This window comes from Protomyctophum bolini (genome assembly GCF_963924005.1).
Source record: "Protomyctophum bolini genome assembly, chromosome: 5".
Classification (NCBI taxonomy): domain Eukaryota; kingdom Metazoa; phylum Chordata; class Actinopteri; order Myctophiformes; family Myctophidae; genus Protomyctophum; species Protomyctophum bolini.
This window is the reverse complement of record NC_137866.1, coordinates 36,234,499-36,260,484: the sequence shown is the minus strand read 5'-3', so window position 1 is coordinate 36,260,484 and position 25,986 is coordinate 36,234,499. Positions and strand designations below refer to the sequence as shown.

The window sequence follows — 25,986 nt, the reverse complement described above, 5'->3', positions numbered from 1 at the left end:
AAGACTTACATCAGGGTTAATTTATCAGAATATTTAAAGACGTACAAATATGCAAAAAAATCACACCCGTGTGAAGTGATCATCATACGTCATCAATTCATCATACATCATCTCATTCTGGCCAATCACAATTTTCATCCTTTCACACTTTTGTCTTCAATGTTTGTGTTACACAGACCCTCAAAGCTGGACACCCTCTACATCAAAACATTAAACGCCAATGACATTGAAGGGAAAACTTACGTTATATGTAAACGAGCAAATCGGCTAACCAATCACATATGTTGGTGGAAGCACTTGGCCAATAAGGGACCTTATGTACCTTATGCAGCAATGTCAAATGTCCGCTAACATAAATTGATGTACGATGACAAGAGCGCCCCTCATTTCACACGGGTGTGATTTTTGATTATATAGAAGTCTATATTTTTACGTCTCTAAATGTTCTGATGAATTGAAAAGGGTGGAGACCCTGTTGTAAACAAGTGTAATGCTGTCGTCCACTGTTAACAGTTTTTTGTATTGAGTTGTATTTTAAATGTACTGTAATTCTGCAAACTGTTAATAAATACTTCAATCAATCAATCAATAGGAGGGGCTAGCGCCCCTCAAGAAAAAGAAGAAAATAAATCATACAATTAAAAAAGTAGAAAATACTTTTTACAGGGGCCAGTTTCGAATTGCAGCTGCCCCTAAGTGCTCTTTGAGAGAAGTTTTGAAGGAGTCTAGGGATTCACATTTCTTAATGGATGTTGGTAGGCGTTCCACATTTTAGTGGCATAGGAGCACAATAATAACCCCTGGCAAAGTTGGGCAAGCTGATAATGTGGGTGCTTTCTTTGCACCAAGTTTTTGGCTTGTTCTATTTAATAGGTTACTCAAGCCAACCAAAAGTAGGATTTACTTAGAATCTCGTCAAATAACACCCTTTCTGTGGCCTTGCCTTGATGTGTTTGTTCATGGTCTGAGTCACTCTCTCTTGAACTTTCTGTTAAATTCTCAAGGCCATTGAGTGCAGCTACAAAACATGTAGACATTTTACTGTGTTTCCTCCCGTCGTGAACGTGATGACCTTGAATGATTTTGTTATGCATTACCTGGGGTGGTTGAGCGGGTCAGGCTCAGCCTCATCTGAAACGAGGAGAGGAGTGAACAATTACATGTGTTGAGGACAACAGACATACAGATGGTTGCCTACCAATCATGACAATGTGGATGAGATGCTGCAGGTTCTCTACATACACCTATAGTAGGCTAAATACTATTTGTATGTGTAAAATAAAAATAAAAGCATGATTAGTCATCCTTATTTAATTTCAGTCATGTCAATATGTTCACACTTACCTACTGTACGTCTCAAAATACCTTGCAGAAAAGAAGCAGCTCATATTGACCCATCTAAGGAAACTATAGTCTAGAAAGATATCAACTATTTTAAATTGAGGACATGGCAGGACAGTGGAAACAGACAGTTGAACTGGAAATCAAGATTACTAAATAAATGTTACACTCACACCTGCTGGACAATGATGGCACTACAGCTCTAATTTGGGAGGAGTGCTCGACAGAACGCTGCATTTCGACCAATTTTATACAAAAATAAGTAACCTATCTACAAGTTACAAGCTAACCTTCAGATCAGGTCTTTTTTTGGCGAGCGACACAGTCGTACTAGGAAATATATACTTTACGTGGCACGTGCATGATGCATGTCATGATGAGCGAGGCTTTAGTAAACGTTTCGTTTGCAGTCTTTCTTGAACACAGCTCTGTTCCTCAACAGCAGAAGAGCAGACACGTCATGACGGAGTTGCAGTTGCAAACAAAGTTCACACACTTTGTGAGCGTGTGTGCTGCAACAAACCACCGACAACATGGAGGAAAAAGAGACAAACACGGAAAGAAACTTCACTCCAGGTATAGTAGTGTATATACACTGCTACGTTTCAAGAGAAGAATCAAAACAAGTGTATTATTATTGCTATTTAGGATTTCAGCTTTTGGGGTTTTTAGTTGACTGGCTTGAGTAACAGATCCAGCTGTTAGCCTACTGGAGGACAGTAGTAGTAGAGTTGTGGTAGATGTGTTTGGTACTGCTCTTATTTTGGACTTTAAGATTGTTTTACTGTGTTTACGTAATGCTGTATAAAGTTATTAAAAGTCATTAAAGATTCTTTCTTATTTGTTACAGTAGGCCTACAGTACATCTCATCAGTAAGATTACACAAGAAAGAGCAAGGTTCTTTCGATTCGCTGCTCAACAATGAAGCATCAATAACAAAATAAATAATTAACAAGTAGTAGACTATGGTAAGAAAATCTAGGCTATTATAGTCCTACATTAAATATCGCATTTTGAGGTGCTTTGATGGTGCTCTGTGCATACTGTCGTACTTGAGCTATTACTGTATAGTAACATACAGTTTACAGTATTTATTTTTTATTATAATTATTATACAGTATATTATCTGTGCACTGTAGGCTACTGTGCAGCAACTGACCACTGGAGTCGTACATTTTGGCATAGTACCTGTAGTGTACAGTACACTGTGTATGTTGCAGCCCGGGGCTATACTGTACTGTACATTCTGTGCTCTGTATTAAATGATTTTGGGGCAGCTGTAGCTGAATGGGTAAAGCTGTCTGGTAATCAGATGGTCACTATCACTGCCTGGTTTGGTTTGCATGCACCCTGACCCTCTACTTCTACACACCCACTATGTTATTGTAATTGTATCACAGCCTGGCATCAGTCTACTGTTTGTGTCCCCAGGCATTGTAATATTGTCACTTCCCCACTGCCCCTAAATGTTAGGATAGATAAATGCAGAGGACACATTTTCATGTTATGTGCAAATGCACAGCGACAAATACCCCCCAAAACAACTAAAGTGGACTCAATTATTATTGTATCATAATCAATCATCATGAAGCCATCATCAATGGCTTCATCACTGGCTATAAATGTGAAATGTTCACCTATTTCTTCGAGTCAAATTATTAAAGGAGGATGAGAAGGTGTGGTCTAGTGGTGAGTGACGCAAATTCTACTTTCATTCCAACCTGGTTCTAACCTACAGTATGCCTTTGTCTCATCAGACCCTGGGGGGTCGGGAGTGATCATTGGAAGACAACTGACAGAACCAGGGCGTTTTGCCTATGCTGCAATGTGTGCCGTTTCCTTGGGTCAGCTGTTTGGTGGGCCTGAAAACAGGTAACTGTTCACCCAGAGTCTAGCTATAGAGCAGTTAATGTGCCTGAAGAACGTGGTGGAAAAACTACTTTTTGTATTGAGTATCAATTCCACCCAACGATTAAGGGCGCCATTTCAATATTATATGATATCATTTCAAATTTGAGGCCAGCGCCCTTAGATAAGATAAAGGCCGACTGGGAACATGATCTGGGGCTCACACTGTCTGATGAAGTATGGGATTCTATTTTTTCTTCTATACACAAGTCCTCTCTTTGTGCACGACATTGCTTAGTGCAGTTTAAAATAGTCCATAGAGCTCATATGTCTAAGGCTAAACTGGCTAGTATTTATCCTGACGTAACTCCTACCTGTGACAAGTGCAAGAGCGGTGATGCAACTTTGATCCATCAGTATTGGATGTGTCCGAAATTACAACCATTTTGGGGGAATGTGTTCAATACTCTATCCAACATTCTACACCAAAATCTAGACCCAGATCCAGGGTTCCCCAATTAGCGGCCCGCGGGCCGAATTAAAAATAAAAATAAAATAAACGTTTTTTTTTAAAGGTCAAAATATGGCCCTTGGTGAAAATGAATTGGGGAACCCTGAGTGGCTCTCCTTGGCACTGCTGGAAGGGATGACCTTCCACTAACACGCATAGAGTGTCGTATGGTCGACTTCGCCTTATTGCTCGCTAGGCGTGTCATTCTGCTCAAATGGAAGGATGCTGCCCCGCCCGTTCTCCGTCAGTGGCTTCGTGATATAATGTCCTGTCTCGAGTTGGAGATGTTAAGGTTTTCAATTGCTGGCTCTGAGAAAAGGTTTTACAAGACCTGGGGTCCGTTTATGACATTCTACCACAACACACAAACTGTATAGTGTGCCACAACAGAAACAAAATCAGTTTTTCCGACTATCCTTGGGATTGTGGGTGGGGGGTGGGTGAGATAGGGGATTGAGTTTTATTTTTACATTGTCTGTTTAATACTTGCCCCTGGGCTTGTCATGAAAAACCGGAATAAAAAGATTTTAAAAAGAAGGAAAAAAAAATATCAATTCCACATTGTAGAAATACTATTTTACAGGTAAAAGTCCTGTATATCAGTACTTTCTTGAGTAAAAGTCCAAATGTTACCAAAAGGTACCAAAAGGTAAAAGTATTGAAAATTGGAAATACTCCAGTAAAGTGTAAAGTGCACTTAAGTACAGTACTTGGGTACATTTACTTAGTTACTTCCCAGAAGTTCCCACCACCGCCTGAAGACTAAATACCGGTATGTAATATTTTGATGTAGGCCTAACTGTAACTAAAAAGGGGGTTAACGTGTATTTGGCTGTACAGAGCGTTTCGTGAGCAGTACCTGGAGGGTCTGGTGAAGTGGCTGGGCCTGGATGTGTCCGTCATGCCTGTCATGGGGGCCTTTCTGTCGGGCCTGGGCTGCGAGGGTTCTGATACCTTCTACTCCATCCTCCAGGCTGAGCCGCTGCTGGCTGCTGGGGCCACGCTCGTCGCACAGGTAGTTCACACTAGTACTGGGCGATATGACTTCTCATCAGGCCCATTCTACAAACGTCTTCTAAATCATTAACAGTTTTCTTTTTCTTTTTTCCTTTATCCCACGATTTTGCAACCCATTTTTTCAACCCAGTGTCAATTATCTTTTTCTTTTAAACTTAAAGACATAAAAATAAAAAACATAAAATGACAGTTACAGTGCAAGGATTCAGATACATCATTGATATACAACATATTCCAGTCCATTTATGAATGTCCATCATTATTAACATTGGTGTCGTTTTGTTGATCTTTATATTCAGTCCATTTCTCCCATTTTTCAATGAATAGTTCCTCTTGTAGTCTCAATACATGAGTTATTTTCTCCATTACAAATATCTCCTCCACAATGCTCAGCCACTGCTCACAAGCTGGAGGTTCTGGTTTGTACCATAGTCTTGTAATTGCTTTTTTACTAGCTGCCAATAACACTTTGACCAGGTAAATATCTTCTCTCTGCGTATTATCCTGTGACAAATCACCCAGATACAGCACAACACTAGTCTTAGGTATCTCATAGCTTAGCTTAGCTTTCTTTATCTCTGACCATACATTGTCCCAATACTTACTTATTTTAGGACAATTCCAAAATATGTGTTCGTGGTCAACATTTATACTTCCACATAACCTCCAGCATGATTGTTGTTTAGACTGCATTCTTGCTGTAATCTTTGGAGTTATCTGGTAATATTCTTCCAGCTGAATTCCCTCCATGTTCTAGAGCTTGTGGCCGTGCACTGTGTTTTACATATATTGTACCAGTCCTCATCAGCAACCTGCACCCCCCCAACCCAGCTTCCCATTTCTCCTTAATATATAGGGTAGATATAACTTTACTTGCCATCAAACCTTGATACAGAGCTGAGATTACTCTACCCTTTTTCTTTTCATATGCCTGAATCATAATCCTAATAACCTCATTCCTTGAGTCAGTTTTTATCTCTTTTTCGTAGTAATCCATCATTTGCAAGTACCGAAAGAACTCATGTTTATCTAAGTCATGTTTTCCCCTTACATTTTCAAAACTCTGCATCTCCCCATTTTCTATCATCCTTCCATGCTGCCCATCGTTTAAATCCCTGGTCATATTTTCCTGGTTTGAAACGAGAATCATATGCCAGCCAACTAAGGATTTTTGTTTCCTTTTCCAGTTTGTATTTTCTTAACTATTGTATTCCATATTTCAATTGTAAATGTAGTGATTGGATCCAGATCTTTCTCAAATTCATATGTCATGTCTCCTTATAGCTCCTTATCTGCCAATAAATTGCATCCTTCAAATTCCAATTCAATTTCCTTCCATTTCGCAACATATTCTATATTACACCAGCATGTTAATGGTCTGAGTTGTGCTGCATTAAAATATTCCCTCAGGTTTCAGTGTCAATTATCTAATGTAATCCTGAGCGCTACACTTCCTCTGCCAACCCATTAACCATTTTCGTTGCTATACCTATACCGGGGGTGCTCAAACCTTTTCATGTCAAGGACCCCCAAAATGAATTCATGTATTTGGCCACGGACCCCCATCTCAACATATTTTATTCCAGGCAAGGACCCCCAAAAGCAAAGATTTTAGTTTAAAAAAAATAATAATAATAATTTTAAAAAAAAATCATTAAAAGCGATGCAAATGCAATTACAAAACAGATTCACTCCCCATCTTCCAGCACAGTCTGAAAAGCCAGCTAGTTTTCTTATCAGACTCCCAGCACCAAGAAGTTTAATTTACCACCCTATATGAGCCCACTGGTGGCATGCGTGACGTGTCAACTCAAGTCCATTCTATGTCCTACTGTATTTGGACATTTGCATTCACACATACAGCCCTGCAGCATAATGCATGGATAACTTCCAGGTTACAGTGCATGTACAGTATGAAAGAGGCTCTAATTATGTCGGGCAAAAACCTTGTATCTCCTCATTTCATCACGTATATTTCTGACATAAATGCCACATTTTTAAATCATGGAGGTAAATGATATAGTCCAATTTGCATTACCTCTACAAAAACAAAAGATTTTTATTTTTTGCGCTGTGCTTAATGACTTTTATTTTATTTTACAGGACCTGGTGTCTTTTTCTGTCAAAGACGGTAAGAATCTTGTGTTATTAATGCATATTTGTCTTTGATGTAAAACCATTGTAATCACATTGTAATAAATCGTTCTGGTGCTGTGATGTGTGCTCAGGTCAGTACGATGCCAGAGCCAGGGTTCTCATCCGGCATGTCAGCTGTCTGCTACGAGTGTCTCCCCAGCAACTGGAGGAGTTTGAGGAGACCCTGGGAGAGAGGCTCAGGGAGGCAGTGGAGGAGAGCGAGTAAGTAATGGATGGAACTTAAGCATCAGCATGGGTGGATGGGCTCTTTATAGACAGTTGAAGAATATTGATGGAAAAAAATGTTAAAGTGAGGAACTGACCGTGTTGCTGACATGATACTGACCATGATTCTTACTGACCATGATATTGACATGATACCGACATGATACTGACCAAAGTGACCATGATACTTACTGACCACGATACTAACATGATACTTGCTGACCATGATACTGTCATAATACTGTCATGACACTTACTTTACATGAAAGATAGTGATGTTCTTTGCATTGATTTTTTTATATTATGTCTCTTCATGTTAAACCGCTCAAACATTCAGGACCGACGTCTACAGTAAGTTTGTCTGTGGCTGTGGCTGCATGTTGGCTGGATTTTGTCACAGAACACAGTGTCACGGCAGCTCTGTCACGGTCTGAAGGTCACCGAAGTTTGACACTGAGCCACTATAGTTTGCATCACTGTCTTGAGTTTGTTCTGACTTGTGAAGCCTTATTTATGTGTAATAATCCTTTCACGCTACTATCCTCTAAACATTTGCCATGTTTTGTTTTGCTCTGCGTCGCTTAGAGAGGACTCATCTCGGAGGCTGAAAAGGGAGAGAGGACGACGGTTACGACGTTACCTCCTCATCGGCCTCGCCACGGTGGGGGGCGGGGCTGTGATCGGTCAGTGTTTTTACTGTTGTTGCATCTAGGCCAGCATGCAAGTGGGGAGTGAAAGTAACGTCAAGCCATTTGTTGAAATTAGGAACACAAATGAGGCAGTTCACAATGTTTAAATTTGAATTAATCTAATCTAATCTTTCTGTTGCTTAAGATGCTTTCTTTTTTTGTGTGTATAAGAAAAGCAATGAATTCACATAAGATATGAGTTCTTGAGCTTAGTCCAGTTACCCTGGGTAAACATAGTAACTTTGCTTTGCTTTGAGCCTTCGCTAATGTCCTATAATTAAAGGCTGCTTAAGAGGAGAGTGAAGGGGGGAGGGGTCTAGTAGCTCAGCACTCAAATTGCGGAATATCACAAAAGACAATTTACAAATACCGGGACTTAAGCTTTTCAGCAACACCCAACTGGTTTCATCACCGCAGGTCATAGACACTTAACTATTCAGTTCATGCGGTACGAATTTCATTGTTAATTGCGGATACTGCCAGCCTTTACTAATGCAAACTCATATTGCACTGATTCAATGAAGATGTTAATCAATCAAAAAAGATCAATTTGTGTGCATAATTCTGATTCCCTGTGCCTGTCAGGAGTGACGGGTGGACTGGCAGCACCTCTGGTGGCAGCAGGGGCGAGTGCTGTACTAGGGGCAGGTGGGGCTGCCGCTCTGGGCTCTGCCACTGGCATCGCCATCATGGCTTCCATGTTTGGAGCAGCGGGGGCCGGATTGACTGGTAGGATTAGACCTGTAGGATGGGTTGTCCATGTGAAAAGACTCCTACATTTAGTTACAAAGTTTTGATGCATTAATACCAAATTAAATGTTTTTTTCTAACTAATTTCTTGAATAAATAAATTAAAAAGAAAGAAAAGAAAGAAACAAATGTTTAAGAAGTACTAAAAATAGCCGATCTACAAGCTCACAACGCGGTGCGAAGCGATGCGTTGTGAGCTTGTAGATCTGTTATTTTCACTAGTTTGGGTCCTGGGCAAACGTCTCATTTCTCTTTTGGGTGAGCCACTGTTCTAGAGCTGACCTTCTTATCTGTCTTATCTGTGTGTCCTTGATTATTGCCAATGTCTTTCTTACCTTCTTTCACTCCCCAGGCTATAAGATGAATAAGTGTGTGGGAGCGATAGAGGAATTTGAGTTCCTGCCCCTGAGTTCTGGGAAACACCTTCACCTCACCATAGCAGTAACCGGCTGGCTCTGCAGTGGCAAATTCAGTAAGCACGATCACACATAATGGCATTACGGATTATACTCTATTTCACATCGTTGCTGTCGTCGGGTGGAAACCTTGTGTTGTTATTATTCAGTCAGCTAAGCCAGGGATTCTCAACATTTTTGGCTGGGGACCTCCGGAAATGCTTTGGCCATGTCTCGCGCATGTCCACACGCTTCACTTCAACCAGAAAAGAGGTTCATGCGGCTTTTATGCAAACAAACCACTTATATATAATGGCTATGTAGCATCCAGTTCACCTCAGCAATATATAAAACTGCTTTCAAGCACAGTGCACAGTGTCCTCTTCAAACACAATCGCTACAAAACACTTCTGGTAGGAGTGGTACTCACTTTCTCTGAGCTGCCTGGCGCGCTCTCACTTTCTCTCTCTCTGTCTCTCTCTCTCTTTCTCTCTCTGATTACTACTTATTACGTACGTACTTACTACTTATTACGTACTGATACTATAATATCTGAGGAACCAGTACATATATTTTATATACTCATACTCGTACGCAAGATGTAACAATAAACCACTTCAATCTTGAATCCCCCCATGCACCTGTAATGGAAATTCTAGCATGCCAAATAGATTGCCAAATATTTGCATCATTGTGTATTATATATGTGCATTTAGTCTAATTGTTCACCAATATGCTCATTCTGGCTCAACTGCAGCTTTCAATCTAACAGCTGACCGGACTTCTTCATGCTTATTATCACTATGTCAGCGAATGTGTACTATTTGTCGCCCTTATGTTTAGCGCAGATCCTTATATGGACATTCAGTATAGCATCTCTGTTAAGACAAGACTATAAGAACTGTCTGAGAATGGGGTTGGGGAGGCTTGAACCCGGAGGGCCTGCTGGAATAGGCAAGGAGGCCTGTTCCTCACTCTCTGTATGTTGTTACTTTGTCAATCCTTCATCTTTGGAAGATTATTTAATCTACAACACACCAAACCCACCACTCAAAACCCTTGTAGACTCGTTCCAGGCCCCGTGGTGCAGCCTGGACAGTGGCGAGCAGTACTGCCTGGTGTGGGAGTCGCGCTTCCTCAGAGACCTGGGCTCAGCCATGACCTCCCTGTTGGACGGCTTTGTCAGCATGATGGCCCAGGAAGCTCTGAAATACACCATCCTGTCAGGTAGGACTGGCCTATTACTGGAAACCAATCAACCACCATTAATGCTCTGGCCTTCCTTCTTAAGGCTTCCATAGTTATAAGCACTTAGCAGGAGGGGAAAATGTGTGATTATGGATCTGCGTGTACAGTGCTGGATATGATTGCATTGGGTTTGAAAAGCAGTTCCTTCTGCAAAGCGGTTTTAGGAGTAATGGGCTCTATGCACACAGAAGAACTCTTCCTACTTCCGGGCTGCTTCCATACTTCTACTAGGTGTTACCGATGATACTAATTAAGGCTTGGTTCCATTTAGTGTACAGTGGTTCTCAAACGCTTTAATTTGAAGGACCACCATAACTCTGAGAGTACAAATGGGTCCATTTGGTTCCATTTGCACACTCTCAGAGTTACAGGCCCGTATGGGGCCACTTGGAACCCACTCAAAGACACTTTGAGACCCACTGGTGTAGCATAGTGTTTCCAGTGAGTGAACTTGCACAATAGTAGCATCCTGACTCTGCTTGACCAGATTGGAACAGAGCCATTATTGGTAGTGGTAGTGGTAGTGGTAGTGGTGGCATGAGTGTATCCCAGTCGGGAAAGTTCTTTCCAAAATGGCATGTATGCAAGAGTGTATCCCATTGTCACTATTGACTGTATGATAGTTATGTCTGTCGACCAATCTATGTCTGAATCATTGTCTGTCCTTGTTCCCTGGTAAAGGCATCGTGACGGCTCTGACATGGCCTGCGTCGTTGCTGGCAGCAGCCAGTGTCATCGATAACCCCTGGTCTGTTTGTCTCAGCCGTTCTGCAGAGGTGGGCAAACACCTGGCCCATGTTCTCATAAGCAGACATCAGGTAACACCACCTTTGATTGATTGAATACTTTATTACTGTAATAGAGAAATAGCCAATTGTGCAGCACACTGAGCACGGACAGACAAATCACCGGTGCGTTTTGTGTCAAGCCTTCCTCAGCGTGTATGAGGAAGGCTTGACGCCGAAACGTGTCCGTGATTTGTCTGTCTGTGCTGCACAATGAAATAAATGTAGCAGAAGGACTTCGGAGTGCTGGCTATTTCTCCATTAAAGTGATTTTTCACAAGCCGTGCATCCGGTAAACTGCATTATCGTTTTTCTCTTCTTCTATTAATACTTTATTAGACAGAAGTTCAAACAGCACCTAGTACATGCAGTCAAACACTTGGTCTAAAAGGATAACACCACTAAGATAACACCTTAGACCAAGGATAACACTTTGGCTCTAAAAGGATAACACCATCTAAAATGATGCCACTTGGCTTTGAGAGGCGTGATTTCGGGACTGCATGAGGAGCGAATAGCAGGAGGGCGAAATGTAGGCTGTTGATCAAAGCGCTACATCTGTTTGACTGCCTCCATCTCTGTGCACTTCAAGGGGAAGCGTCCCGTCAGCCTCATAGGCTTCAGTCTGGGAGCCAGGGTCATCTACTTCTGCTTGCAGGAGCTTGCCAATGAGAAAGGTATGTCCACTACTAGTCCACCGCACAGTAAAACCTTCTTAATTTAACCACTTAAACCCTCTCTATGAAACGGACCTGAGTTACAACCATATGGACCCGTAAAGGGTCACTGGAACGGTTTCCTCTATTGGTTTCTCAAGTAGAATTGTGTAGAATTCACCCAATGGAAATGTGCTTTTAAGCTGAAACATGTTTGATAACACCTGTGCTTGCCTTACACCCTGCAGTTTTGCACAATGCGATAATAATTCCCCTTGAGATCTGAGGTGCTCAGGTTCGTAAAGGATGCTTAGAAATGATTGCTTTGAGATTAATTACTGTTTCCATGATTATTTTATAAGCCCAAGCCACTGAACGTCAATTCCAGCCATAAAAAACAAGCATAATATGTTAAGCATAAAAAGGGAGGATTTGTTTATTTCATGTGTATGTTTTGTACAGAAACCATTATGATGTGGATGGGATGTGGTTTGGTTTCCTAGGCAGTGAAGGTGTAGTGGAGGATGTGTTTCTGTTCGGGGCTCCTGTCGAAGGCTCAGAGAAGGCCTGGGAGAAAATGGCCAAAGTAGTGGCTGGCAAGATCGTAAACGGCTACTGCAGGTAAAAATGACGGGGATCTCCCCTTTTTAGTAAAGAAATGTAATAATTTCCATAATGACACCATAATAACCATAATGGCTCCCTAATAGCACAAGGAGAAGGATCATTTTAAACTCGTCATGATACATTATCTGTACATGAAAGCCTTTCTTTCTTTCTTTGGTAATCCTTACATAGTATTGTCCTTTGAAACTTTCATTTTAAGCTTATTGACTATTAAGAGTTCACTTTATTGCATGTTATTAATTGTATAAGCATTTTGTAACATTAAATGAGAATATAGCATACAGATGAATACAAATGTTTTATGACTGTATAATGGACATATTACAGAGGGTGTGACATCATCATCATACTGGGAAGTTATGCGGGAACACCTACTGAGTGGCAAAAAACTACATTCTGTCACAAACAGAAAAGTCTGATTGCATTAAACAACGTTAAACTCACTTTGCCACTTGATTTGCCAATCACTTTATGCATGCACATACCAACTAGAGCTGGACAACATGACTTAAATTGTTACTCTGAGAATTAGATTCAATTTGTTTTCATTTAAACACAGAAGCTACATTGTATGTCATTTATTTACTGAAATCAGACTTCTGAATAACAGATTTTAAGGAGGAGCAACTGAAAGGTGAGATAAGATTTCGGTGAATTATTAATTACACTGTTAAAGCCACTTTAAAGGAGAATTCTGGACCAGCGCATTTCCGTAATCTGATTTTATTATATTCAACAACCAGTGGTAGAGGCACAAATAAATAAAAACAACATCCAGAGCGGTCCGCAGCTCAGAGCATGCGTGCTGGGTCTTAGGCTCTTTTTTACAGAAGCCCTTTGGGACTGTGCAACACTGTGCAACGTCTTTGGTCATTATGAAAGACGATCAAAATAAGTGCATGCATGGTCAAAGTTGCGCTGCAATCTGGATGTTATGTAATTTTTCACCTGTACCACTTCTTATTGGATATGATAACAGATTAAGGTAAGAAAACGATTACCTTTATTTTTGCAAGATCACAACACATTGTGTACAGTATATAGGGCTTAAGAGGTTAAAGAAGCAATCGACGAACAAAAATTATAATAATAAATAATAATAAAAACTATATAAAACTTTTCATTTTGTTATATCACCCAGCCCTAGGATGCACAGGATGTGGTCACCTCCAAAGCCCAGGGTGGGTCCCCCACATATTTACAGATTGCGTGTAATGCTCCCTCATGTCTCTCATCCTCTATCAGGGGAGACTGGCTCCTGGGGTTCTTGTACCGAAGCTCAGCTGCACAGCTCTCTGTCGCCGGGCTACAGCCAGTCAACGTAGACGACCGACGCATCATCAATGTGGATCTGTCCTCCGTGGTGAGTCACCACTCATTACAGACCCTTTTTGAGAATGAGTGCCCTGGAAATGGGGAGCTTGTTTTTAATTAAAAATGCTTTCATGTGAATAGCAAACTTAATCAACATAATGACTAACATGAGGTTACTACATAATACAAAATAAAATGCCACTGGCTGCTACAGTATTGCGTCAAACCGACATTCATCTATTGCGTTGGGGACAATTGTTTGCTAGTAGGCTGGCATCTGGATAATAATTAGGGGTCAGTGCGTGACTGGTGGTGGGTGCAGAGAGCCAGTATGCATGTTCCTGTGTGACAACATAACTGTACCCAATACAAGTATCTTTCTGTACATTTTGAAATATACTGTATTATGTACTTCATTGTTGCATGTGATTTGGTACTATCTATTCTATCCTCTGTTAAAAGCAGTAACTGTACATTTGTCTTAAGGAGGGTCATTTGGGTCTGAATGTCTCCGCACTATTCAGTATATAAGTCTGACGTCATTTTGTAGTGCTACGTTACGTCTGGGTCCAAGTGGCACCAGCTCCCGTCCGCATCTGAATCTTTTTACAATGACGTTATTTTTCAGTGTGGGTGGGGCAAACGGCCTGTCACAGCCAGATTTGGGAAAGCAGCAGCTTTGTTGTTGCGAGGAAAGCGGTAAAATGAGGCTTTCGTGGTTATTTTCGTCTCAGATTTAGTCAGACGGAGCGTCCCAGTATAACTCTATGGGGACACAAAAGCGACACAAAAGTAGGACCCGGAAGTATCTCTGGAGGGGGCGCTCACGTCACGGCTGAAATACTGAATAGAGCGTCATAGTCCCGCCCTCGACAAGAGGCCCGGAAAATAATTCCCTGTTCATTTTCCCCATAGACTTTTTAAAAGTATTTATTTAAAGATGTTTACGCCATAAACTGTGATATCAAAAGGTTAAGATATGCAGAATCATCAGTAGAATATATAGAAAGTAGAAAGAGAATAGAATGGAATGTTACATTTAAAATGTCCCCTCCTTTTCAAGAAGACTCAAACTGTTTGTCTGTGTGCTTCCCAGGTGAAGGGACACTTGGACTACATGCGTCAGATGGACACCATCTTGGTGGCGGTGGGTCTGCCCACCAGAGAGGTACCGGGAGCTTCGGCCTCTGGTCGGCTTCCTCAGACAGTAACAATAACAGAAGGGAAAGGGGACATTGCTGACGAATGCCTCGAGGAGCAAGTGGCCAAGAGGCAAACCGTTCAGTGTAGCTCAGCGGGGATCGGTGAGACTGGCACAAAAGACGACGGAGAGCAGAGAGAGGATGTGGACAGAGCAGAGGATGTGGACAACGCATGGGATATCCCTGATATCTCTGATCTGTTGGATTCCCTGAACGACGCAGACGGTGCAGCTGAAAGGGGAGTTGGTAGTAATTTGACACATCCTGCAGAGGACCGTGACTCTAATGTCACACACGCAGGTTTCAGCAGTGTCTGTGATGGTGCTGAAGAGGCCAGCTCCGACAACGAACAGGTGTCCTGGAGCTGGGAGGATACGGCCTGGACCAGTGAACTCACACACCCAAACAAACATGTTCACACGTAGTAGGAACAGCCAGGGTTCAATTCCAAGTCCACGCCTCTGCTTTTGATATCCCCCACTACTGTCCATTAATTTCTTTCGCCAGCAGGTATTTTGGGAAATTGTAGACTATTGCAGCTATTTAAGCCATTAAGAACCCTGGAAACTGCTACTATACCCCCTTGTAAACTCAACTCCTGTGAACATGACTTTTCAGCATCATGGGAGCAATTGTGCATTCCATTGGTGATAATTTATGAGAAATCATAAACAACTTGAAGTGAAGAAATGTGATTCAATAACTCAATAACCCTGAGTTATTTTTTAATTTAATGTATAGCTGTAATTTAGCTAGACTGTGAAAATAATAGTGTTAATATTTTGTTAGTATTGTCTTTTAGCTAGTTTCTGAGAAAATTGAGAATAAAAGCTCTCAATCTTTCCATACCGGCTGGAGTTTGCCACTACGCACAGCAGCATACTGATTAGTTCTCACCAAAAGTAATTTGCAAAGTCCTTCAATTGCTATGCCTTTGTAGGATAAAAATATCTAATTCTTGCTCAATCGCTGCCACATTGCCTTGTTTTTCTTTTTTTTTACACTGTTGGCCACTCTCAGATATGATTAACTGTTTGTCGCCGCAAGACCTAAGGCGTGGCCGAGAGTCCAAAGACTGTTTTCTCCCCTGTCCGCTCGTCTGGCGACTGGCGTTTGTTCCTTCTTTGAATCAGGTTCCCAGCAATGCCCCAACCAATTCTGCCAAATACACTTTTCATATTTTTAGCGTTTTCTTCAAAATACACTTTTTGCTACAACTCACACAAATCGGGACTCACACAAATTATCTCTAAGGTCATGTGATCCAGATGTACAGTATTACATTTTTCAAGGAGCAAATTCTTCAACTTTAATACTTTGATACATTAAATGTTATATTGTGTTTTGTGTACTACTTTTTCTTACATTGTTTCTTTCAACAAACATCCACATTGAGTTCCCATGATCTGTAGACAGCAGTAATTATGTATCTCTCTTTCGGTGATCCCCTTCTCTGTGTTTGACCCAGCTGTCAGTCCAGCGTGTCTACCTGGTTGGGTAGGAGCAAAGGCACCTCTATCCCGGCTGTCAGTCCAGCGTGTCTACCTGGTTGGGCAGGAGCAAAGGCATCTCTATCCCGGCGTGTTCAGCATCCAGCAGGTTCACAGCATCCGTGGCTGTGGCGGGGGGATGGGGAGGATCGGAGGCCGAAGGAGACGCTACATCGCTGGCAATGTTTGGATCGCCAGAGTTGCGGAGGGACAGGGAGAGCGCCGGCGAGGGTCTCCTGGGGGAGCGTGACGAGCAGCAAGGCAGGAGCTTCCCTAGGGCCCGCTTGAAGTCCCGCATGAACAATGGGTAGATGATGGGGTTCATGGTGCTGTTGCAATAGCCCAGCCAGGTGATGGCGTCGAAGAGCGCAGGGGGGATGCACTCGCACACCGCCTGAGAGAAAAGTTAAAGTGATGTTGAGCTGTGTGGTAGAACGTTATGCTATATATAGCTTAGCTGAAGTGTCTGAGTAACACAAGGTTAAAGAGAAATCTGACTATTTTGATGTATTAATTCAACTCTATGAAAAAAGCTGACGCATTAGATCTAATGCTTTCATACAAGTTATACACAACACATTGCTCTTTTTTGTATAAAACTGTAGGTAGCCTTATTGAAAGAGGAGCCAGCTGTTGGAGTGGAGGCTCCAGTACAATCTCTAGATCAAGGAGGGGTGAGATCTGCGATTCGATCTCACTATCTCTCTAGATGAGCGAAGCAGGTGAGGTGGGAGATGAGGGAAGTGCAGAATGGGGATGGGGATGCGGATGCGGATGAAGCAGAAGGCAGAGCTTACAATCACACATCACATTGAGTGTGTGTGACAATAATGAAGGAGGGCACAGACTGTGCGGTCTGAGGAGACATACTTGCAACATCAAATGACCAAAGGTCCTTCAAAGCTGGAAGGCAGGATAAGTGTAATTACCAATTGAGACGGAGCAGTTTACTCTTGCAGATGTTCTTCCTTTTTACAATCTCCGAAACATTTAGGCTTTGGCTAAAAGTGCTGGCTTTTTTAATCCCCTGCTATGATACAAATGTGTCATTTAGTGTTTTTGGAATGTGGACCTATTTTTCTATAATAAATGTAACAGGACTGTGTAGGCCTATACTACACATTTCGTGGTTGGTGGCTATATCTAAAAAAAACTATATATACATATATATATATATACACACTGTATATATATATATATATATATATATATATATATATATATATATATATACTGTATGTATACATACATACATTTCCATTTTTGTAACCCATTTTTTCACCCGGTGTCAATTGACTAGTGTAATCCTGGGCACTACACACTTTGCCAACCTGGGGAGAGCAACGGACTGACCTCATGCTTCTTTTTTCATCTGACAGGGGGGAGTTTCCCCGGTTGGACGTAGCGCGTGGAAGGAACACGTTATTCCAACCAGTTCCTTTTCCCCTCCATCAGGTGCCCCGGCTGGCCAGGGGGAGGCGATTTAGAGACCAGGATTACTGCATATTGTGAGGGTACCTATAGGGGACATGGGGAGAACATGCAAACTCCCTTTTGCCAGAGTTATTTATTATATTTTTTCCAAATGTCCGTTATATGGGATCCCCAGAACAATTTATTTCCCCCATGGTTCTCCATGGCAAGAATTTTCACAAACAGATCTTACGTCCTTTAGCTATTTCCTTTTCTCATTTAACCAATTAGATTTGGCATTTATTGATTGTACCTGGGTCATTGTCAGTATTGTCAGTATTTTTGTAGTGTGTTGTTGTTGCATCTGTGACTGTCCTTGTTATTACGAGTCTTATCTCATCTGGTCCATCTTGTTCACCTGTGTTCTGTTAACCTATCCTGTGTTTAATTGTCCCTTAAGGTTGCACCTGTGTCTAGTTAGTTCCATATACGTATATGCCTACCTGTTTATTTCAGCAAGTGTTTGTCAAATCCTCTGATATCACTGCCTGTGCATGTTCTGTTAACTGTTACATTATACATTCTGCCCCGCCATAAGCTCAGTGTTGTGTTATAGTACATCCGGGGCCAATGTCTGCTGTCTCTACTGACCTGAGCCATGTTGGTGATGAAGAAGGGCAACCAGGCACCGAAGAAGAGGCCCAGCAGAACTCCCAGTGTCAGACTGGCCTTAAGAGCTGTCCGGCCCTGCCTGTGTGCTAGACGACGCTCGGTGTTCATAGACAACTGTGGACAGCATAACACACAGGGTAATGTGATGGTTTTAGATACATTATACAGGGCTGGTACAGGTATAATGTATTTCTGAACCCAGAGTCAGAACTAAATGTGGAGAAGCAGTCCATAGTTGTTATGCACCATATAGGTGCATGTCTGTTACAACATAATGTTACAAGCTGAAGGACTTTCTATTGCTGCAGCCTTTTACTGAGCTTGTTTGAAGGACTTTGAATTGCCTTGTTGATATTTTCAAACTGTTTGGTTTGACTTTCCTATGTAGATGCTAATTGGCCTGAAGTCCAAATGTTGGACCTATTATAAATACCAAATTACAGTATTTTATAAAAAGATAGCAGCTACCTACCTTATTACCTGGACCTAGATTCCTAAACTACAATGAATCCGATGGTCAGAATTTTTTTGATTCCCATCAATAGACAGTAATGCGGATAATAACATTTTCCAGCTAGTATTATGAGTATTTGTTGAATTTTCCAGTCTGCATGTAGAATTAGTAATTATCATGCAGTATAAACTGGATGTGATTCAGCCTTGATTTTCAGTTATCCTTGCCTTCTATTCTATCCTATTCTCCTCTCTTCTCTTTTGTATTCAGCAAGCATTCTACCTTGTTAATGAGGACATCAAATGAATGTGGCAGTGTGGGAAATCAAGTGGTAGAGGAGGCTGAACAAACAGCAAAAAAGAACACATCTATGTACCTATATAGGCTGGGTGCTGGATCAAATAAAGTCACAAATCAAGAAAGGAAAAAAGTCTGCACATTTTCTGCTCCCAGATATTTATGTGGTAACGTTTCTGGCCGCAGCCCTTCCTCAGATCTTCCAAAGGAAGAGCGTATTTGTTTCATTTCTTGAAGTGAGGCAAATTAAAGGATTTTAACTACCCTACAATTCTGTAGTGTAGAATCCAGCTCCCGATTGTCAGTTCACTCGCTGTATGTCAAGTACTGCGAGTGCCGAGTGAACTGACAATCAGCACTCCGATCACAGTGAAATCTGGAGTGTTTGTTTAATTCACAATGTCCAGTTCGGTCAGTAGAGCACTTGCCTTTGAACCGGTTTGACCCTGGGTAGCACCAACTCAGTGTAGCAAGGCTTATGTAACTAATGACTCTTTTAGACTGGATTGGTGTTCATACAGTTCCATTTCAGATAAGGTTCTCAGAACCTAATTAGGGCCCTGCCCAGGGGGTAGTACTAAAAGAGTTGAAAAGAGCCTTAAACAAGTAGGCCTACTATAGGAGCTGATGGTAGGTGTGGTGCTCCACCTCAGCAATCCATCTCCATTGTCTAATGCCTCATAAGGGGATAGATGCCCTCGTAGCTCGGATGATACTGACAAATCAAACACTGGATTCTGCTGTGTAACTTTGAGCAGCTCAAAATAGAGAAACCTCAGGCTTTTTATGTACACATTACACTCTCTCTCTCTCTCTCTCTCTTACCGGTACGTTACGGGATACAGAATTCTCTGGGTGACTGTAGTCATCTCCTTCCTGGTGAGCGTGCCCAGCGGCGGCCCCAGACGATGGGGGCCGGGAAGGCTCCCCGATGGAGTGATGTGGGTAGGGAGGATGGCTGAGTGCCGCCACCCGCCTCGCCTGTCGGTGGGCTACCAGCAGGATCCGACAGTAGGTGAAGCAGATGGCACTGGAGGGCAGGAAGAAGGTCAGGACGGACGCCACGAAGGCGAAGGGCAAGGTCACCCGCAGGCGACACTGGAATGACTGGCCGCCGGAGGGTGACATTTGGAAGTAGGAGGCGGGGTACAGAGCGTCCCAGTACGAGCTGGCGTTGGCACTTCGGCTGCCATGCATCGGAGCATGCCCACTGCTGTGGCCGAGGCTGTGCCACTTCATCTTGATGGGCAGGAAGGAGGCCAGTGCTGCCAGGCCCCAGGAGGCCGCCACCAGGAGCAGGGCCCGCGGAGGGGTCATCCTCTGCTTGTAAAGCAGTGGCGAGATAATGAACAGATAGCGGTCCAGGCTGATCACACAGAGGTTGAGAATAGAAGCGCTGCAGCACATCACGTCGAAGCACAGCCAGACGGGGCAGAAGCCCGGCCACAGAACCCAGGATCCGCACAGCACGTTGAGCATGGCCGGAGGCATGACCACCAGCGCCACCATCAGGTCAGAGAGGAACAGTGACACCAGGAAACAGTTGGAGGTGCAACGCAAGGATCGATGGGCGAACACCAAAGCAATGAGCAGCATGTTGCCACAAGTGGTCATTATGATAATGATGGTCAGCATGAACGCCAGCAACCAGGGCCCACTGCCAGTAACACCCCAGGCGCTGTTGTTTGAAACGCTGCTGTTATGGCTCCATGGTAGGTTTACACCATCTATGCCCACTGCTGCTCCATCCAGGTCTGGTGAGGGGAGGTCACCCATGGTGTAGGTAGGAAGTGGCGGCCGGCTCCTGCTCTCAGTTGACACAATCGCAATCAAAAAGGCTACTTCAAGGAGAATGTGGAGAGAATTCTAGCCACTGTAATGCTGAACTGAGAAGTCACTCTCTGTGGGAAGGTGAACTGGACTGCTGCTCCCAGGTTACTAGTCATCCCTTGGTAGTGCAAAACACCCCTGGTTCCCTGTGGATATGTCCACTACAACCACCACCTCAGCATCCCCCCCATCGTACCAAACACTTCCCTGCCTCATCCACGGCTAACAGCCAGAGTGAGACATTCGGTGGCAGACGGTGGGTTTTTCTAAGCTGCGTGTCACACGGTGATGACAGTGACCGGGGGAGGGCCAGCAGACATGTGGGTTCTTCTGACTGAGCTGAGCTTGAGAGCACGCAGCCGGTGAAAAGGAGGCAACTTAAAATGTGGAGGGGACCAGTTTTCAGTATTACACCGCACAGAGGTATTCTGCTAATACTGGATCATCTTTTGTTGCATTGCAGCCAGAAATTTATTTTTTTCACCCTAGATTTTTTTTAATTTCTTTTACACTCTGAGGCACAAAAGAGAACAAATGTTGTTGTGCAGCTGTTCAGCGCAGGCTTTGTTCACAATAAGTGCTCTCAAACTATGACAGTCGGGGTAATAGTACCTTTAGCCACTTTTGAACATTTCTCAAAAATAGCAGATCTACAAGCTCATAACGCACCACATCATAACACGTTGTTAGTTTGTAGATTGGCCATTTTCACTGCGTAATACCGCAGTACAACAAAGTATAAGTGGTTATATCCCCGCTCGTTCTAATCCCTGTGTCTGCCACTCCAGCGTGCCTCCCAGCGCAAAGCATCTCAGGAGGAGTGTGTTGTTAATGCATGCCCATGCACAATAACAGCCATCAAATGCTAATTCTGGACATGGTGGGTGTGTGTCTTTTGTGCTTTTTGGATTATGGTAATTGTACAGCTTCTATATAGCTTTGTTTTATCTGGGGCTAATTAGAAGTTATGCATAATGACTATAGCTTTGTCTTTCAAAGATACCCTTTTCATACATAATGACTTTGAAATGTTTCAATTCATTTTCATGACTCCTGTGTACATTCTATTTATTTGCCTTATTGGTAAATGTATTCATTTGTGATTGGCGAGCATTAGAAAAACAAAACATACTTTGTATTTATTTTTTACATGATTCTTAGACTGTTCTCATGCACATACAATTACATTACATTAAGTTCTTTAATAATTTGTCATGAAATGTTTTGCCATAAGTTAGTTTTTATGTTTCATGATGTATTTCTTAATACATCTGTCTTGGTTCAACTCATACCTGTCGGGAAGAAGCTATTTTGTCAATCTAGCTGACTCCGTTCTGGTATTCCACAGGGCTCAATTCTGGGAATTTTCATTTTTATGCTGACGATACTCAGCTATATCTTTTTGTAGCCCCAGGTAACCCCTCTGCCCTTGACCCATTGTTGACCTGTCTTTTCTTAAAACTAAACGAGGACAAGACAGAAGTTCTCATAGTTGGTTCAAATGATCAGAAAGTATCAATTAGAAACAGACTTGGTAACTTGACTGTAGGAAATAACTTGGTAAGGAACCTGGGGATTATTATTGATTATTGATTACTGAACTGAATTTCAATGCGCATATTAATCAGGTTCTTTCATCTTGCAAACATTGCACGCATTAGAACATATCTATACTGTATCTATATTGGACGCTTTTGTTTTCTCTTGTATCGATTATTGCAATGCACTATTCTCTGGCTTGCCAAAGAAAACAACTGACAGGCTTCAACTTGTACAGAATGCAGCAGCTAGAATGTTAACTAGAACTAAGATGAGAGAACACATTACCCCAGTATTAGCCTCACTACATTGGCTTCCAGTAGTTACCTCCTCGACTGTCTACCTAGTTATGTCCCGGGCCGTCCTCCACTGTTGGCCTGCTTGAGGTGCCTAAAGGGATGGCAACTAAAAGACACGGTGAGGCAGCTTTCTGCTTCTATCGGCCAACAGCCTGGAATAAACTCCCATTACAGCTTAACCCTCCAGAGCCATATTCAAATCACAGCTCAAGACCCACCTCTTGCTTTTAGTTGAGTTTTTAAACCCGTTTGTTCTTACTGCCTTGCCTGTTTTACTGCTGTTTTTTGATCTTTGCTATTGCTTTATTGTCCAATCCAGAATAGAATGCTGTGTTTCAGTGTATCCCGCTGGGATGCTCCATGCAGCCACATAAACACACACACGCGCAAACATGCACGGTATGTATACACAACAATTTGTTGCATTTCGTTTATTTCCACGTCCTTTTTTCCCTATTATGTTTTTGTCTCACTTTGTTGTTTATTCATAGATTTTTAACCACTGGTGATAAATCAAATGCACACTTCAACCACTTTATGCCCTAATTCATAGTTTGTTGTACAGCAGCGTTGTACATTGAAAATAGACAAATCTACAACTACACAACGTGTCACAATGTGATGCATGGTTAGCTTTGTGAGCTTTCACTATTTTTGACAATAATATTTATGAAATGTTTCACCATTCATTGACAAGTGGTGAGGTCAGGTTGAAAGTGGTTGAACTGTGCCTCATTTTATTCAAACCCTGTCGAATGTACAGTATGCCTGCTTTGTGAAGAAAAACAGAGTGACTGCTTCTTTTGTCTTTACTATTTTATTAATAAACACAAACTGACCTGTTACAGGCATGTACAAAGCAAACTCAAGTCAATTTATGGTCAAATTAAGTGGAAACTAAAGAACAGTGCAAATGGTGAACCCCCCCACCCCCCAAAAAAGGCAATGGAGAAAGAAAAGACAGTCCCATGATGACATGCCAGCTATTACTCCTGTAAATAATGAAAGAAAAAAAAATGAATTAGCTAGAGCAACAATACATCACTTTCATAAAGATATGAAACTTAATCAGAAGATTATTTTTTAACTTTATTTTATGTGTAGGAAAGACTCACCTCCTTCTTTGTTCTATGCACCAAATAGTGTGATCTCAAATTGTTCTGACAGTTGGAATATGCCATGCCAAGCCCTGTTCCTAAGCCAAATGAAATCGGCCATGTGTGCCCTGTGAATGATAGAAGCACAGAAGTTATTTTAATTAAATTCCACGCTCATTAATACAAAGAAACACTTCATGACCTAAAACACACAAAAAAATGTGGTGCTGTGGTGCTGTGATGTGGTGCTCTTTTCACTCCCTCATTTTGATTCCTTAATACAATCCTTTGATTGTATAGCCTGATGCAATCCTTTGATTGTAGCTTACAGTAGTACAGCCCTGTGTTATCAGTAACTAAAGTAACCAGACAAAATTATCCATGATTAAACCCACTGAAAGGTCATTATATACATTTAACAATGTAGCTTAAAGCTGCATTCTGTTAGCCTGAGGCTGTGGGAGTGTCTGTGGCTCAGGAGGTAGAGCAGGTCGTCCAATGTTACGTGGGTCGGCGGTTCGAATCCTGGCTCCTAGTCCTGTGTCCACATCTCGAAGTGTCCTTGGGTAATACACTGAACCACACACATTGCCTCCAGTGGTTGCCACTATTGGTGTGTGAATGTGGGAAGTGAGGACGCTGGTGTTGACTGTTCGCCACTTCACCTCCCAATATGTGAATGACCTACTGCGGCAGTAGATGGCCTACCTCATACCATGGTCTACATTTGTCAATGCAACCACTGCAAGATGTGCTAGTTATACTGTGTATAATGACTAACATATTCGACATACAGATTTGTTAAAATAGCATTTTATTCATTAAAATGAGTTCCGGATTTCAGCTTTAATTCCTGTACAAAACCTGGAGCTAGACTCTCAAGCCAGCCAATTCCACAAGAGTTTGTAACTGCGCCTCCTGAAAATTGTTGTCTGTTTATCATTTCCGTTAAAATATATTTTTCAATTTAATTTCTGCTAAGCAGCAAACTATAGAGACTTCGACTACTTTGATTTACATTAGTACAAATTGTGCAAATGTAACGGAAGTGGGGGGAGGCGGGAATCCGCATACTCCTGTCTCTTCAGTTGCACAGACTGTTTGGCGGAATCATTTGAAAATTGTGAGTCAACAGTTGTAAACAAATGTTTAACAAGGCATGCAACATGAAATGCTTTGAAACTACTCACGTTTGAAAAACACCACTGAAAACACAATCCCTAGCCCCATGCCAGCACCTACAGAAGAAAGAAGAGTATTAGGGGTGCAACAGCTTTTCATTTTAATAAACTATAAACAGAATAATCCAAAAGAATCAATTAATAATATTGATCCCTCTTTTGGGCATGTCAAACAGTTTCAAAGTAAATCTAAAATAGTAAGAATAGGTCATTTACAAGCTTCAAAGCGTCATACAGCAACTCACTATACACTTGTAGATCTGTATAATTTTTAAACTACCGTATGTTAAGTATAAAAGACAGACACATGAATAGATGTATTGAAAACAGATTGCAGTCAAACCACACCAGAGGTGGCTTGAGAAATCTGATTCCAATGCTTCTAACCGTTTTACAGATTAATTTATATTTTGACATCTTTGTTATCCCTTTGTAACTCAGTGTACAATGTAACCAAATGGACCCAGTTACATTTATAACTACAGTGTAGTTAGTTACAAATGTAACTGGCTTTATTTGGTTAGTTAACTCTGAGTGTATACAGTTATTACAATTACAGTTATTATTAAATTAATACTCAGGATTTCTCACTGTTGGAATCTGATTACTCAGTCAAGACACATTTTAATGGCATTTTAATGGCTATAGGACAGTAGAACAGTAGGCAAGCACGAGTACTCGTTTACTCAAAATACTTGTTGAATAGGGATTGGTGACAAGAAAGCTAATTGCTTCCCCTAACTTTTCATTTAACTCTTACTTTAATTATAAGATGCAAAAGACAAAAAAGCATCAATAACACAAGTCTGCGTCTAGATAGATACTCATATTTTAACTGGAAATATATCATTTTCAGCTTGGATTAGGTTTGTTTTTTTGTATTAAGTGTAGCCTACCATATGGAACAAACTGACGTTTGTATTGTCCATTTTAAGGTGAATTTAGGACAACACATGTAGCACATTGACT

At 41.8% G+C, this 25,986-nt stretch overlaps 2 protein-coding genes across 2 annotated transcripts; one reads left to right on the top strand and one right to left on the bottom strand.

The window, feature by feature from the left end:
• Positions 1-1,798: 1,798 nt before the first annotated feature.
• Positions 1,799-16,087, top strand: tmco4 (transmembrane and coiled-coil domains 4). Its single transcript, XM_080764196.1, has 14 exons — positions 1,799-1,917; positions 3,100-3,214; positions 4,542-4,716; positions 6,822-6,849; positions 6,947-7,076; positions 7,665-7,762; positions 8,354-8,497; positions 8,871-8,990; positions 9,979-10,140; positions 10,843-10,979; positions 11,539-11,623; positions 12,106-12,223; positions 13,475-13,592; positions 14,640-16,087. The coding sequence occupies exons 1-14, from the start codon at positions 1,875-1,877 to the stop codon at positions 15,168-15,170; spliced, it is 2,004 nt and encodes a 667-aa protein (XP_080620322.1). The 5' UTR covers positions 1,799-1,874; the 3' UTR covers positions 15,171-16,087.
• A 185-nt stretch (positions 16,088-16,272) lies between these two features.
• On the bottom strand, positions 16,273-20,847 carry htr6 (5-hydroxytryptamine (serotonin) receptor 6; the record flags this gene model as incomplete). The annotated part of the gene is made up of 3 exons (XM_080762925.1): positions 16,273-16,629; positions 18,300-18,434; positions 19,897-20,847. The coding sequence occupies 3 exons, from the start codon at positions 20,845-20,847 to the stop codon at positions 16,273-16,275; spliced, it is 1,443 nt and encodes a 480-aa protein (XP_080619051.1).
• Between the last annotated feature and the right edge of the window lie 5,139 nt (positions 20,848-25,986).